The sequence below is a fragment of the Petaurus breviceps genome, unplaced genomic scaffold (assembly GCF_028583685.1).
Source record: "Petaurus breviceps papuanus isolate PSGF00001 unplaced genomic scaffold, PetGlider_PUasm1.0 156, whole genome shotgun sequence".
In the NCBI taxonomy this organism is placed as follows: domain Eukaryota; kingdom Metazoa; phylum Chordata; class Mammalia; order Diprotodontia; family Petauridae; genus Petaurus; species Petaurus breviceps.
Genome location: NW_027185720.1, coordinates 7578329 through 7594927, shown reverse-complemented (window position 1 = coordinate 7594927; position 16599 = coordinate 7578329). Strand labels below are relative to the sequence as shown.

General features: G+C 40.8%; 1 protein-coding gene across 1 annotated transcript in view; it reads right to left on the bottom strand.

The window, feature by feature from the left end:
• POLR3B (RNA polymerase III subunit B) overlaps window positions 1–16599 on the bottom strand; it is a 145479-nt gene that overhangs the window by 69668 nt on the left and 59212 nt on the right. The window contains exons 13-16 of the mRNA XM_069082161.1: window positions 9911–10072; window positions 3278–3478; window positions 2609–2771; window positions 1636–1789 (exon numbers count right to left, since the gene is read on the bottom strand). Of these exons, the coding sequence (XP_068938262.1) occupies window positions 1636–1789; window positions 2609–2771; window positions 3278–3478; window positions 9911–10072 (680 nt within the window). The remainder of the gene's footprint in view (window positions 1–1635; window positions 1790–2608; window positions 2772–3277; window positions 3479–9910; window positions 10073–16599) is intronic.

The window sequence follows — 16599 nt, the reverse complement described above, 5'->3', positions numbered from 1 at the left end:
CCAACACTAAGTATACCATGAAGCTTAGCTCATTGGTGGTCTCTTCAATCAGCTACTTAAGAAAAAAACTGGATTTTCCTTCCATTTCTAACTCTCCCCAAACTGATTATGCCCTTCTCCTATTCCACATGCGACATCTAGCTTGGACAAGGATCCTATGCACTGTTCATGGAGTGGCCAGGCCAACAAAGAAGACCCCTGAGAATACCCCGGGCATTTGAACCGATGAGTTCCAAGGGAAGATCTCACTTTTTACAAGGCATCTCAGCTTAAGCAAACATAACGGATCAGGAAGATGCCGTGCTTTCAGCTGCATCTCACAAAGGGAGGGCTCTAAGTGCATGTGGGGACAGAGAGGGAGACGACACTGGCTTTGCTTTTCCAGTTGCATAACAGGCCTAAGGTATAAAAAGTACTCAAGCTCCAGGTCCTGTCCGATTGATCTATAACTGTCAATGCTGACTTATGCCTTAGGACTCTGCCACTACAGGGAAACATCCCCACAAAGGAAGGCATGTGAGATCGAAACGTCAAAGGCTGTTGCTATTTGGACAAGCAGCTCTTACAGAGTGCAACCAATACGACAAGATACTTGTGCATTCTGCCCCAGAGCCCAAAGAACCATCTGGGACTAATGAGCACTTTGAAACAGTCAAGATGAGGATCTGCACCATCACAAAGGGAGAACAAGTTGCTGAAAGGGAGCTGGGAGAGCTTTCCATGGAAATCCCCACGACTCTGCAATCTTGCCTCTCCTGCCTGGGTAAAGAGGTCTCTCACCAAGGCTGCAGCTCAGCCTGCCTTAGAGGATGCAAAGGAAGGAGAGAGGAAGCAAATGGGGAGGATGAGGAGGAAGTCACTCCGGCCAGGTGGCTGAAATGCCCCTCCTTCTCTGCATAACACCAACCTCCTGGCTTCGTAAGAGATGGCTCAGAAGACAGACATGGTTCCTCCTGAAGAGGCCAGACTGCATCAGAAGGAGGCAGTTAGCAACTCGAGGGCAAAATGTCCTTCCCTGAGACACTGTGGCAGAACAGAAAAAGCACCAAGAGCTGGAGTCCGGAAGACCTGAGTTCAAATCCAGCCTCAGACCCTTACCAGCTGTGTGACCTGGGCAAGTCACCTAACTCTGCCTCAGTTTCCTCATCTGTAAAATGAGGGTGGTAACAGTAGCACCCACTGGCCATGGCTGTTGTGAAGATCCAGTGAGACAGTATTTGTGAAGGGTTTTGCAAACCTTAAAGCAACTGTGTAAATGCCAACAACCATTATTCCTATTACAGTTACCATTAATGTTGATGATAATGTGAACTGAATATTGGAAGAGGAGGAGAAATGACAGTAACTCACCCTCATAGGGCACTGGATGGGCTGTGAAGTGCTACACACGTATTATTTTCACAATGACCTAGGGTCACCCATCTAGGAAGTGTCTGAGGCAGGATTTGAACTCAGGTCTTCCTGAGTCTCAGGGCTCTATCCACTGTGCCTTTAGCTAGGACATTCCCAAAGGGTCTGAGGAAATTTAGGTAAAGAAGAGGAAAGGAAGGCTGAAGAGAGACAGCAATATCCCAAGTAGGGGGAGGAGATCCCCAAGGGATAGGTATTGGAGCCCCTGCCCCCAACCACACGTACCTGCACAACCTTCCTCCATCTGAGGAAATGTAGACACATCTATCAGTGAGGTTTGTTGAGATTGAGACAAACTCGTTGATATAACCAGCCCTTCTCATGAGCCGAAATGTATTGACTAGCTTCTTGTGATCTCGGATGACACCCAAGATGTTGCCTAAACATAGGAGGTTACCATACTTAAAAACAGAAATGTTTCCTTAAATCGTTCAGAAAGACTCTTTCCTAACACGTGAATTTTAAGCAAAACTACAAAACCCTTTACAAATCCGTTCTTAGCACCTCCACAGCCTTCTTTGGTTTAGCTAATAAAGAAGTCACTACCTAAATTAAAGATTAGTAAGTGACAGACCCTGAAATTCTGCACATCATATCAAGCAGAGCTGATGCTCTGGTGGGTTTTACTGAACTGGTTTTTTTTCCTTTTAAAATCTTTGTTATGAGGGAAAGCTTGACAAGTACAGGAAAAGGAAGGGATATATTTGGAAATGAATATGAATAATGAAATAAAAATATAACAAACAAACAAAATGAGGAACTCAAATGAAGTCAATAGAACTTATAATTTATAAATCAATACTCCGGCCTCCTTAGTACCTATTAAAAGACTACAAAGGACAAATTTCATTTATTACCCCAAAATGGTCTGGTTATATCAACTAACTATAGAGACCCATGTGAATTTTTCCCACTAACTGGGATTTGAGCTGTACCACTGCACAGACTCATGGTCCTCTTACTGCCTCACCCAGCAGCTACTAATGTGCTGAGGTCAGATCTCCCAAGCACCTCACTGGTCCTGGCATCAGTAGTCACTAACAACCACAGTGGGAAAGACTGCGTGTATGGGATGACTTATTTCATAAAATTTAACTGCAAAGTCAATTTATACCCTAAAAATTATGGTGTATCTGCTGTCAAATAGTAACTTGTCCCTCATAAACTATGATTCAAAGTCTATGTTAAGAGTACTAACCATTGAGGAAGACAAGGAAAACATTTGGGTAAGAGAGCTCTTCTCCACAGAGAAGGTTAACATCCTCTACACCCAGGTTACTGGCTAGTTTAACAATGGGGCCATCTTCCATGTCAGTAGTAATGTGTGTCATCAGAGCCAGGTTTTTTACCAAACCACAAGCCTAAAAAACAAAGAGACATAAATCATTCTTGAGAACAGACATAAACTCTACAAAGCTGATTTGTGCCTAAGTGATGTACCCCAACTGCAAAGGACACTACTTCTAAATCTAAAGCAAAGCAGCTATTAGAAGAGAGAAGACAAAGCCAACAAAAACGGGGGAGACTTGAATGCATGGATGTCTCCCCCAGACTCAGCCCCCTCCAAGCTTTCTCCTCTCCCCCAACCCATCAGTTTGTCTTTTTGTAGGTTCCTTCCCCCAAATGACTATTTTTCTGTTGTTTCAATCATACATGCTTCAAATTACTTTTCAATAAGTTAAAGTATTCTTTAAATATTGAGAAAAGCGTAACTAGCTTGTGCCCCCATCTGAGCACGAGCCCTGCTGTCCCTGGCCCCGGCAGAGTCCTGGCCATCCCACAGGTGCTTCACAGAAGGGCAGGAATGATGTCAAGCAGTGCCCAGCAGAGCAGAGTGAGTGGTTCAGAAAGTCCACCAGCTCCTTACCTCTCCTTCAGGAGTATCAGATGGACAGAGCATTCCCCACTGAGATGGCTGTAGTGATCGAGGACCACTCACTTTCCTGGTCTTCTCAAACTGTGACGAGATTCTTGTCATCATGCCCAAAGCAGATATGTAGGACAGGCGAGAGAGCACCTGGGTCACTCCTTGGCGGTCCATCTTAAATCTCTTCAGGGACCAATTTCCCTAGAGGAGGAAAAGCAGCTGAGGGGCTAGAACTGGGAATAGCTGGCCTGGCTCCTGGCTGTCTCCACTGGAGAGCTGTGGAGAACCTTGAAGACTGTCGCTGACTCTGCTTTCTGGGCCACTCAGAGCAACTCAAATGCCTCATATCCCACTCACTAATAAAATTTCCAGCTGTTCAAGTTGTTGGGTATGATTTATACAACGATTCTCAGCCTGCTATGGGACCACAAGGAATTACAGAATAGCAGCATTGGGAAGGACTGCTGGCTCTTCCCCAAAGTCTACCCTCCAGATCACAGAGTTGAGCACAAGGCAGGCAGTTCATGTTTCTGAGAGGGAAGATTCTGATCGTCCTTCCACCTCAGGCCCTGCCAGGGTGGTCCCTATTTCTGGATAGCTGTCATTGGTCAGAAAGCTGAAACCTACCTCCCCCTAATTCTCGCCCTTTGGTGCCGGTTCTCTGGCTGGGGCCAAGCAGAACCAATCTTACTCTGCTTCCTCATGAGAACTTGCAAACGTCAGACAACTCACTAGCAAGTCTCGCCCTCAGTCTTCTCCTCTCCTCTCCTCACTTCAGCCCCTTCTCAGAAAAGCAGGACTCACACCTTCCTATCTCTAGGCTCTCTTTTTCTATCAACAAAGCTGAAATTATTAAACTGGGCTCTGGAAAGTCCTCAAATGCCAACTGATAACCAGCAGCACTTCCCAGCCTGCGCTCGTGCCTGTGACTTTCTAAAGCCAAGAACGCACCTTCATATTTACCAGATCAATTCTTAAAACCTATCAAGATATTTTCACATCATGACTGTGTCACATAACATATTGGCTATTCTTTCCAGCTCCCTGTCACTTGCAAACTGAATCAACGTGTCCTTTATGCCTTTATCCAAGACACTGATAAAAATGTGAACCAGAATATCTTTAAAAACGGAGAAGAATAATTTTAACTATGATCTCAAGTCTGTAAATGAAGAGTTTTAGGGGATAAAAGTAAAAAGAGAAAGGGGATTAGGGAATTTGAATAACAAAAAGACACCGGTAACCATGAGAAAAGGGGAAACACAAAAGAACTATTAAAAGAGACCCCTTATTGGCCAGAAACTTTCTCTCCCAAATGAATCTTGTCCATTTTACCACTGCTTTTCACACAACCTCTGCATTGCATAGGTATTATTGGCACTTAACTGATTCCAATAATGATAATTAGATGTGTCTAAAACGAGGGGCTTCCACAAAGGTCCGTCTCAGAAGTTTCCGAGTGGCATGGAAGGGGGCTCTGCATGCCCACAGACTAGGCCAGTGGGTACGAGCCTTGGCAGATCCTCCCACTAGCTAACCCTGTCAAAGTGTGCTAAGTTTGAAAAGCACGTTATGTTTATTATCTCAACTGGACCTCACAAGGATCCTGTAAGGGAGGTGCCATGATCCCCCTCCCCCTTTTTTTTCAGATGAGGAAACTGAGGCTGAGACAGGTAAAGTGACTAGCCTTGTATCACACAGCCAGGGAGTGTCTGGGGGATTTGAGAGCGCAGGTCTTCCTGACTCCAGGGCCCAGCACTTTCTCCAAGTTTTTCCAACTTTTAACTAAGTGGTAAAAGCTTCCTGTGAGGCTTGGCTTGGCAGTGAGCCCTATGTTGGCTATCTAAGGACCAGAATCATTTCAAAGAGACTTATCCTGAGCTGGGTATGAGGAAATGAGATTCTCAGCACAGAAGCTATTAAGACATAGGAGCCTCTCACACAAGAGGAATGAGCCTTCACAGGGACAAGATCACAAATCTTTAAAGTGATTAAGTAAAATCAGGAGAATAAAGCACCAATAGCCTCTGGTTACCAATATGCCCTTTGGGAAGGGCAGCCAGTAGTCACTGAAAAAGCCACCAGTCGTTTCAGTGTGCGAGTCACAAGCCAAAAGAGGGCTTGAGACTATGGCTAATGATGATTAACAAAACTGCCAATATAACCCTCAAGGGGATCTTGCTGAGTCATTATTCACTTTGAAGAATTATTTTTCCTTCCTTCCCTATTTTTCTTTAATATAGGATGGTTTTCTGGAAGCAGGAAGAGATGACATGGGGAGATTGAGCTGATGTAAAAACAAAAGACATCCATTCAAATCTACTTTAAAAATACTGCTGGCATTCAGATAACATTTTAAGATTTGCTAAGTAACTTCATGGGGTGAGACAGATGCTATACTAGGAACATTGTTACCTCCCTGTTTTGCAGAATTTTTTAAAATGGAAGATCAGGGGTATTAAGGGACTTGCCCCAGGTCAAGCAGCTGGTGAAGTAGCAGAGGCAGGCTCCAAGGCTCCTGATTCCAAGGCCAGCACTCCTGCCTCCATATAAATGGCCCCTGGAGTTCAACGTGGCCACATGCCTCAACAAAGCAAGTGACCCCCCTCCTTCTCATACTCAGCACCAAGACTTCACAAGAGACAACCCAGTGCAATGGCGAATAAGGCATCCTTAGTCAAAAAACTATGCCAACAAGGGAAAACGATTCTGGATCTGATTCTCACTGACCTGATTGCCGGGGTGGAAATGAGGAGAACCCTGTAGGGAAGTTACTGTTCCCTTCTAAAGCATGTGATAAAGGAGAAGAAATCCAGGAATAGTTTGACACACCTTCCAGATACAGGGAAAGCAATATTTCAAAGCAATCAGAGAAAGGATAGGCAAGATGCCATGGACTAAAATTCGAGGGGGAGGGGAGTATTAGCCCAGGAGGAGATGATCAAGAACGAGATTCTGAAGACATAAAGGGAAATCATTTCAGTGAGGAGGAAACAGAGGAACTGTCCAAATAGGCCAACAGATGCACAGGGAACTCAATAACTGACACAGAATTTAAATTATGAGGATCAGAGAGTGTATGATTCTATGAAAATAGTGTCAAGACGGTAAAAGTTCCTAATGAGTTGAGGTTGGAGAGTGAAAATAAGGACAATAAAGATGGTCATGCCACTCTAACTTTGTTACTGAACTCACACAAGAAGGAAACACTGCAGATACAGCTTACTAGACAGTAGCAAGACTTCCCATAAAGTAGCTCCTGTTCTTGGGGAGAAGCCAGCAGCATGTGGAACAGACAACAATGCAATTAGATAAATTCAAAATTAATTCAATGGCTGGATTCCAAGGGTAGTTGGTGATGGTCAATGTCAACATGGCAGGCAGGCTCCACTGGTGCACCCCCAGAATCTATGCTTGGTCCTGTACCTGTACTGTAACATTTTCACCAGCCAACTGGGAAAAGGCATAGATGGCATGGCATGCTCATCAAACTGACAGAGGACACAAAAACCAAGAGAGAAATATGACCCACTAGATAGCAGTCAGGATCCAAAAACATCTCAACAGGCTGAATTTTGTAAAATTAAATACTATAGGGATAAATGTAAAGTCTTACACTTGGGTACCTCCCCCCAATATCCCCTAGCCTCACCAGTACAAGATGTGGGAGGAATGGTTTGGCATCAGTTTGAAGAGGGGGTGAGAGGGTTAGTATACTGCAAGCTCAATGGGTGAAGTGGCTGTCAGGAAAGGTGATACAATCATGGACTGCACTGAGGAAGGCACAACTGCCAGGAATAGGGTGGCAACAGTCTCACCTGGCAAACTGGCATGACGTTGTAAGAAGGACACTGACAGACTGATAGTTAAAAGGACTGGGAATACTGTGGCCAAGAGAACACTCAGTATGAGTATGATAGGCATCTTCAAATATCTGCAGGGCTGTCCTGTGGAAAATCAATCAAAGAGGGATGAGATGTCCTCTGTTTGGCTTCAGAAGGTAGACCAAGCAATAAGGCTGGGAGGAGAGGGGGCCATAATGGGGAGACAGCAGAGAAGATTTAGGTTAGGTGTCTGTCAAGAACAGAACAGCTTGCCTAAGGAGGTGGTAGGTCGGTTCTCTTTCATCGGAAGTCTTCAAGCAGAGGCTGGATGCCCATTTGTCAAGAATGTGAGAGTAATTAACTTTCAAGTAAGGGCTGAACTAAATGGCCACTTGAACCTCTCCAATTCTGCGATGTTGTGAAAGTGCTGGCCAAAAAACCATAGTCTAACTGCCTAGGACCCAAACTGATAAGAGATGAGAGCAGGCAAAGCCCATCTGTGAATGGCACAAAATGTGCATGGATAGGAGGATCAGACATTTAGAGCCAAGAAGGACCCCACGGACCATCAAACCTTACAGACGAGGGCCCTGGGAGCTCAGGAGGTAAGAGTATGTGCCCAAGGTCCAAGAGGCAGCAGAGTCAGAATTTGAGGCACTCTTCTCTGATTCCAAATCCCAAACTCTTCTCACTGGACCACGCTGGATCTGAGACTCTCCAAAAAGAGATGGTTTTTCCCATACCCCTAAAGTAGAAACAGCTACGAGTAAGGTGCTAATGAGCCCCACAGATGTCCAGTGAGACGACAGCCAAAATGCGCCTTAGGGAAGCTTTGCAAAAGCAGAAAAATGAGCATGTAGCTGTTTTGGGGGAGAAGGAAGAGCTTCATATTTATCCAAGAAAGGTTTGAGGAATCCAAGAATCAAGTCTTTGTGAGTCTTCAGGCATTTTACATATATTCCTTGGTTACCCTGGCACTCCAGACTTTCTGAAAACATACTGATATAAAATTCATTTTGAACACTGAATTTACTTCATCTCCTAAAATGGGAACATTAAGTCTTCCTAAGGAAAATATTTTTAAAGGTTAAGGGCAGATTTTTAAAACGGCTTGCATAGTAACTGAAATAAAACTGTAAAAATGAGAGGGAAATCGCCATGTTTTAAACGAAGTGGCTGACATATCGCTATCTCTCAGTTTAAAGGCATATGCCTGTAACCCCTGCTACAAGGCAGGCAAAGGCTGGCAGACCCCCTGGGCTTAGGAGAGCTAAGTTAAGGGGTGATGCTGTAGTGTTCACACTACATTTAATATTAATATAGTGAGCCTCCAGGAACAGGGAGAGGCAGGGAACCACCTAGAGGTCACCTAAAGAGGGGCGTACTGGCCAAACAAAATAAGGAGGAAAAACTTGCAGCGATAGGAGGAGGTTAAAAGGGCAGCTGGGTGGCACCATGGGTAGAATACCAGGCATGGAGTCAAGAAGACTCATCTTCACAAGTTCAAATCTGGCCACAGACACTTGAGGCCCCGGCAGGTCATTTCACCCTGCTTGCCTCACTCCCTTATCTGTAAAATGAGCTCAAGAAAGAAATGACAAACCACTCCACTATCTCTGTCAAGAAAGCCCCAAATGGGATCATGGAGAGTCAAATGCAACTGAAAACGGCTTAACAACAATAACAAATAAGGGGGAAAAAACCCACTAGTAGATTCAAGACAGTCTGAACTGAAAGTTGCAACCTGTTTTGGGAATCCTTTCATAAAGTTTAGGATAAGGCAATCATTAGAACAAATATATAGCACTAAAAGACCAAGATACAGTGATGATTATTTTTTTTTACCCACGAATATAAAAATAATATGTGCAAGTATATATTTCTAAATTGTAAAAAAATGAAAAAAGAAGCCTAGGTTCAAGAAAGTCTCGTCTGGTAGCAGGCAGGGGAAAGAGAAAGCCAACAGGTCTTTTTCAGGACAATTACGTAAATCTTAGGAAAACAACATTTAAAGAATGTGAAATATCATCATGAGGAAGCCCCAAAGGCTGCCAGCTGTATGTGCCTAGTATAGCATGTTCATCACATTTACCCTTTTAAGTCACTGGCCACTAGCAGAAGGCCTCAGAAATGGGGATTAAATATAGGAGAAATAGCTGGCCTAAAACAAAACAGGAGATGGGGTGTGAGAACTAAGAGCACCACAGAAGGACTTGTGGATGACTGTTCTAATATCTGCAGAGGACAACACAAAAATTGTAGAGGGGAAACTGGGGGTGAGTCTGAAGATTTCTCGGAGTCTATCTGAGCAGCTGAATGGCAGCCCCAACATGACCCCCCAAACCTGATCTCTGTTCTGATTGCCTGGGTGGAACATAAGAGGCCCAACACCCAGCACATAGTGGAAGCTTCCTCACTGACTGCTGGCCAATGAAAGGGAAGGGTTCATTTAGGAAAAATGGATGTTACTGCCTCTTACAGATTTCTAAAAAGCTAGGCAGCTAGAGATTTTTAAAAGTAACAGAACCAAAACTTTCATGACTGAGAAGGGAAGAAGAACGGCATTATTTGTGGCAAAAGCAAGAGACAAATAAAAATATTTGTTTCAAAGCAGAAGAAAATTCTTAACTTCTAGACTGTTGATTTACTCTAAAAATAGAAAAGTGAGACAATCCAAAGAATTCTAGCAAAAAGATGGACTGCTCATTCCATTCTTCTCAAAGACAAGTAAAAAAAAACCGCCAAGCACTGAAACAAGTTTCCCACCAAGTTCACCCAAAAGACAGACGGCAAGTAAGTGGTTACTCACGGTGGAGATGGCATTGACCATGCCGTTGGTGATCTGATCTTGGCGCATGTGCTTCACCACATCAAACTGGGCCGCCCTTTGCTTGGGAATGACTTGATCAGCAATCTTCTTCATTTCAGAATTGAATTTTTTGAACAAGTCTTCAAAGAGAAGAGAGAGAAGCTGCAAATAAAAGCACAGAAACAGAAAATGCCTTTTTTAAAAACATGCTTTTGCTTCTTCCATACAGTGAATGTAAATGGGATGAACTCAGCCATAAAATGGAAGCAGAGGGCAAAAAAGTGGATTAAAAAAAAAATCCCATGTTGTTTACTAGAAACACACTTGAAACAGAGAGACATACAGTATATAGAGTGTACATATAGAGTAAAGGTAAAGTACTGGAGCAGAATCTATTATGCTTCAGTTGAAGTAAAAAAAAAAGCAGTGGTGACAATCACAATCTCAAAGGAAAAACAAAATTAGAGCCATTTAAAAGAGATAAACAAGAAACCTATATTTTGCTAAAGAAAAAAAAGTACCACAGATAACGAAGCAATATCAACGTTAAACATATATGCACCAAGTGGTAATAGTATCCAAGATCTTAAAGGAAAAGTCAAGGTACAGAAGGAAATAGACAATAAAACTATACTAATGGGGGACCTCAACTTTAAAAAAAAATAAGCAAGAAAGAAGTTAAGAAAATGGAAGAATTTTAGAAAAGTTAGATATGACAGACCTCTGGAGAAAACTAAATGGGAATAGAAAGGAATATACCTTATCTCAGGGATACATGACACCCACACAAAAACTGATCATGTATTAGAAGCATAAACGAAAGCAAAATATTAAATACATCCTTTTCAGACGATAATGCAAAAAAAATACATTCAATAAGAGGCTGTAGAAACATAAATTAAAAATTAACTGGAAACTAAATAATCTAATCCTAAAGAATGAGTGAGTCAAAAGAACAAATTGTGGAAACAATCAACAATTGTATTAAAGTGAATGTCAGCAATAAGACAACATACCAAAATTTATGGGATACAGCCAAAGCAGTATTTAGGGGAAAATTTATATCTCTGAATGTTTACCAAAAAAAAAAAAATAGAGAAAGAAAAGATCAATGCATTGGGCATGCAACTAAAAAAAAAAACTAGAAAAAGAACAAATTAAAAATCTTCAACTAAACACTAAACTAGAAATCCTGAAAATCAAAGGAGAAGCTAATAAAATTGTAAGTAGAAGAACCACTGAAGTAATAAATAAAACTAGGAGCTGGTTTTATACATATATACATACAATAAAATAAAGCATTAGTTTAATTTGATTTTTAAAAACAGAGAAGAAACTCAAATTACCAATATCAAAAATGAACAGGGCAAATTCATCACCAATGATGAGGAAATTAAAGCAATAATTAGGAGTTATTAAAAGTCATTAATGGGGGCAGCTAGGTGGCACAGTGAATATAGCACCAGCCCTGGAGTCAGGAGTACCTGAGTTCAAATCCAGCCTCAGACACTTAACACTTACTAGCTAGCTGTGCAACCTTGGGCAAGTCACTTAACCCCAATTGACCCTTCCAAAAAAGCAAATAAATACTTTTTAAAAAAAAAAAAGTCATTAATGAGCTCCCTAAGGAAAAAATCACTAGGTCCAGATGGAAACGAATTCTACTAACATTTAACCATTTTACTATTTGGAAAAATAAGCAAAGGCGGAGGAGTCCCACCAAATTCCTTTTATGACACTTATATGGTGCTAATACTAAAAACAGTAAGAGTCAAAATGGAAAGAAAACTATACACCAATTCTCCTAATGAATACTGATGCAAAGATTTTAAGTAAAATATTAGCAAGGAGATTACAGCACTATATCACAAAGAGCATACACTATGACCAGATGGGATTTACATCAGGAATGCAGGGCTGGTTCAATATTAGGAAAACAATTATCATGACTGACCATAACCAACAGAAATCATATGATTATCTCAATAGATGTTAAAAAAAAGTTTTGACAAAATACAATACTAATTCCTATTAAAAACACTAGAAAGCATAGAAATAAATGGCTCTTTCCTTAAAATGATAAGTAGTATCTATCTAAACCACCAGCAAGCATTATTTATAATGGAGATAAGCTAGAAGCCTTCCAAATAAGATAAAGGTTGTGAAGCAAAGATGCCCAGTATCACCACTATTATTCGATACTGTACTAGAAATGTTAGCTGTGCCAATAAGAGAAGAAAAAGAAATAGAAGGAATTAGAATAGGCAATGAGGAAACAAAACTATCACTCTTTGCAGATGATATGATAGTATACCTAGAAAACCCTAGAGAACTAAATAACTAGCTAAAATAATGAACTTTAGCAAAGTTGCAGGATATAAAATAAACACACATAAATCATCAGCATTTCTATATGTTGCCAACAAAATCCAGCAGCATGAGACAGAGAAATTACATTTAAAATAACTGTAGACAACATGAACTACTTGGAAGTCTACCTACCAAGACAAGGTCAGCAACTATATGTAATATGTAATGAACACAATTACAAAACATTCTTCCCACAAATAAAGTCAGATCCAAGTAAGTAGAAAATTATTAATTGCTCTTAGATAAGCTGATCCAATATAATAAAAATGAAGATCCCACCTAAATTAATTTATTCAGTGCTATGTCAAACTACCAAAAATTATTTATAGTGCTAGAAAAAAAATAATAACAAAATTCATCTGGAAGAACAAAAGGGCAAGAATATCAAGTGATTCAATGAAAAAAAAATTGTGAAGGAAGTTGGCTTAGCCGTACCAGATTCAAAACTGTATTACAAAGTGGTAATTATCAAAATTATTTGGTACTGGCTACGAAAAAGAATGGTGGGTTGGAAGAATAGATTAGGTACATGGTAGTTATTTAGTGTTTGATAGAACACAAAGATCAACCTATTATTTGACAAAAACTGCTGGGAAAATTGGAAAGCAGTTTGGCAGAAACTAACTAGAGACCAACATTTCACACAGTATACCAAAATAAGTTCCAAATGGGTACATGATTTAGACATAAAGGGTCATACCATAAGCAAATTAGGGGAGCATGGACTAGTTTACCTGTCAAATCAGTGGATAAGGGAAGAATTTATAAACAAACAAGAGAGTATTACAAGTTGTAAAATAAATAATTTTGATTTAATTAAAAGTTTTGCACAAACAAAACCAGTGCAGCCAAGATGAGAAGAAAAGCAGAAAACTGAGGAAAGAAAATTTTTTTTGTCTTTATTAATTTGTTTGTTTACTTTTAGTTTACAAGATTCAATTCCACAATTCCTTGAGTTTCAAATTTTCTCTCCCTCCCTCCCCTTCCCCACCCATGATAGCATACAATCAAGTATAGGATCTGCAAATACTTTCACATTAGACATTAGTCAGGTTATAAAGAAGAATTGTATCAGATGGAATGAACAATGGGAAAGAGGAAACAAAACCAAACAAGAAAAAGAAAAAGATCAGGTAGTTTACTTCAATCTGGATTCATACTCAGTTCTTTCTCTGAATGTAGACATCTCTATCCATCATGAGTCTTTTGGCATTGACTTATATCACTGCATTGCTGAGAAGAGTCCAGTCTATCAAAGTTGGTCATCATACATACGTTGCATCTATAATTGTGTACAAATTTCTCCTGGTTCTGCTCTTCTCACTCAGTATCAGTTCGTATAAGCTTCTCCAGGTAAATATGAAGTCCATCTGCTCCTCATTTCTAATAGCACAATTCCATAACATGCATATACCACAATTTGTTCAGCCATTCCCCAATGAATGGGCACCCCCTTAATTTCCAATTCTTTGCCACCACAAAAAGAGCTGCTGTAAATATTTTTGTACATATGGGTCCTATGATCTCTTTGGGATATAACCCTAGAAGTGGTAGGAAAGAAAATTTCTATAGCAAGTTTCTCTGATAAAGGCCTCATTTCTCAAATATATAGAGAACTGAACCAAAGAGAACTGTAAGAGTACAAGTCATTCCCCAAGTAATAAATGGTCAAAAGATATGAAGAGGTAGTTTTCACATGAAGAAATCAAAGTTATCTATAGCCATATAAAAAAAATGCTAAATCACTACCAATTAGAGAAATGCAAATTAAAACAACATGACAGAAAAGGAAAATAACAAATGTTGGAGGGGAATGTGAGAAATTGAGAAACTAATCTTCCACTGGTGTAGTTATGAACTCATCCAACTATTCTGTAGAGTAATTTGGAACTATGCTCAAAGGGACATATAACCATGCCATACCCTCTGAGCCAGCAACACCAATACTGGGTCTATATGCAAAGAGATTTTTTTTTTTTAAGGGAAAAAACCCATACGTACACAAATATTTATACCAGCTCTTTTTGTCGTGGCAAAGAACTAGAAATTGAGGGGATGCCCATCAACTGGGAAATGGCTGAACAAGGTACAGTATATGACTGTGATAGAATACCATTGTGTCGTAAGAAAGGATGGGCAGGACGCTTTCAGAAAAACCTGGAAAGACTTACAGGAACTGATGCAAAGTGAGCTGAGCAAAAGCAAGAGAACCCTGTATACGCAACAACAATACTGTATGATAACCAGCCGTGAATGACTTGGCTGTTCTCAGCAATACAATGATCTAAGACACCTCCAAAGGTCTCATGATGAAAAAAAACGCTATCCTCCTCCGAAAAAATAACTGATGGAGTCTGAATACAAATCAAAGCCTACTGTTTTTTAAACTTTATTTTTCTTGGGGTATTTTTGATCTCTGTTTTCCTTCACAACATGACTAATATGGAAACGTTTTGCATGACTGCACATTTATTACCACTATCAAATTGCTTTCCCTCTCAAAAAGGAGAATTTGGAACTTAAATTTTAAAATATGAATGTAAAAAGTACTTACGTGTAATTAGAAAAAAACAAAATATTTATTAAAAATAAAGACAGATTTACAAATACATTGTTGGTAGAACTGGAATGCCCTTCCCCATCTCTACCTGTTGGAATGTTCCCTATAACATTTTTCAGATGCCCACGCTGTCAGGGCAGTGTGGTACTGCGGCTTGAGGCTGAATCCTTGGACATGGCTCTTACCACCCATATGACCGTGGTGGGCATTTAACCCTTATGGGCTTTCATTTCCTTCTCTGTACAAAGAGGGGGTTGGATTATGTGAACCATACAGAACCTTCCAGGCTAAATCTGTGACCTTCTGATGCCGTGAAGGTTCCTTACGGGGTGACCAATTATTCTAGAAAGCAATCTGGTATTATGCTAAAACAGTAACTACAATGTCCATTTGCACCCAGAAATTACACTGCCAGACATGTACAAGAAGATCAAAAAGGAACGAGAACGAAAAAGGTCACATACGCACCAGAATATTCATAGCAGCAGCTCTGTATGTGTGTGGGGGGAAGAAAGGGGAAGGGGGATGAGACACGGCAGAGGAGGGCAAGTTGTGTACGTGTATTTATGTGCGTGTGCGTGTGTTTTTTTCCATTTTTTCCATTTCTTTGTGCTCTCTGTCCATTCTCTTTTTCCATTTCTTTGCTGTCATACAGGCAACGAATATGAAAAATTCAAAGCATAATGGAAGGATTTATATGAACGGATGCTGAATAAAAAGCAAAAACAACTTACACAATGATTACACTAATATAAAAGAACAAATCCTATGTGGTTATAATGACCACGAATCATGGCCCCAGAGAAGACTCTCCACACAGCTCCATGCTTTACTGAGAAGAGGGCCTATGGGTATGGAATAGTGCATCTACTGTCAGACTCAGTGGGTTTGCTGGTTGGGTTTCCTGAACCACTTCTTTCCCTCACCTCCACTTTTTAAAAAAATTTTTTCTTATAAGGGAAGGCTCTAAGCAGGGGAAGGGAAAGAATTAGCTTCAGAAATGCAAGTGACATAAAAATACTAATAAATTTTTTTAAAAAGAAATGCTCATCTTTCTTGCAAGGCTCAGTTCAAATGCTACTTCTTCCAAAAGTGTGCCTTGATCCTCCAGCTGAAAGTGATCTTTCCTCAAATTTCTGCAAGCAAGACAAAGTCTAAAGAGACTGTGTTCTGTGTTCAGATGAGGGAATGTTCACGGCATCAGAGGATCACAGATTTAGCCTGGAAGGTGCTGTATGGTTCACATAATCCAACACCCTCTTTGTACAGAGAAGGAAATTAAAGACCATAAGGGTGAAGTGCCCATCATCGTCATAAGGGTGGTAAGAGCCATGTCCAAGGATTCAGCCTCAAGCCACAGTACCACACTGCCCTGACAGCGTGGGGCTATGAAAAAAGAAGACTGATGTGACAGGCAGAGATGGAGAAGGGCATTCTAGGCACAGAGAATGACACAAACTAAGGATCAGGGCTGAGAAAGTGAGAAGCCCTGTTTGCAAAGGGTCCTGAAGGACCTAGTGTAGTTGACTCACAAGCAGCAGCAGCGTAGGCTGGGGGGATTCATTTGAAATGACGACCCAACAGCTGAAAATACTCAAAGCTCTCTGCTTTCTGGTTCCTGCTATACAAGAGGGTTCATATCAAGAAAGAACAGACAGACAGACAGCAGCAAAGGACAGCAATGCAACACTTTTTATTTTTTACAAAGTAAGTAACTATTTCATGGAAGCTGCCACCCTGGGCACTGAGGGGACACCCC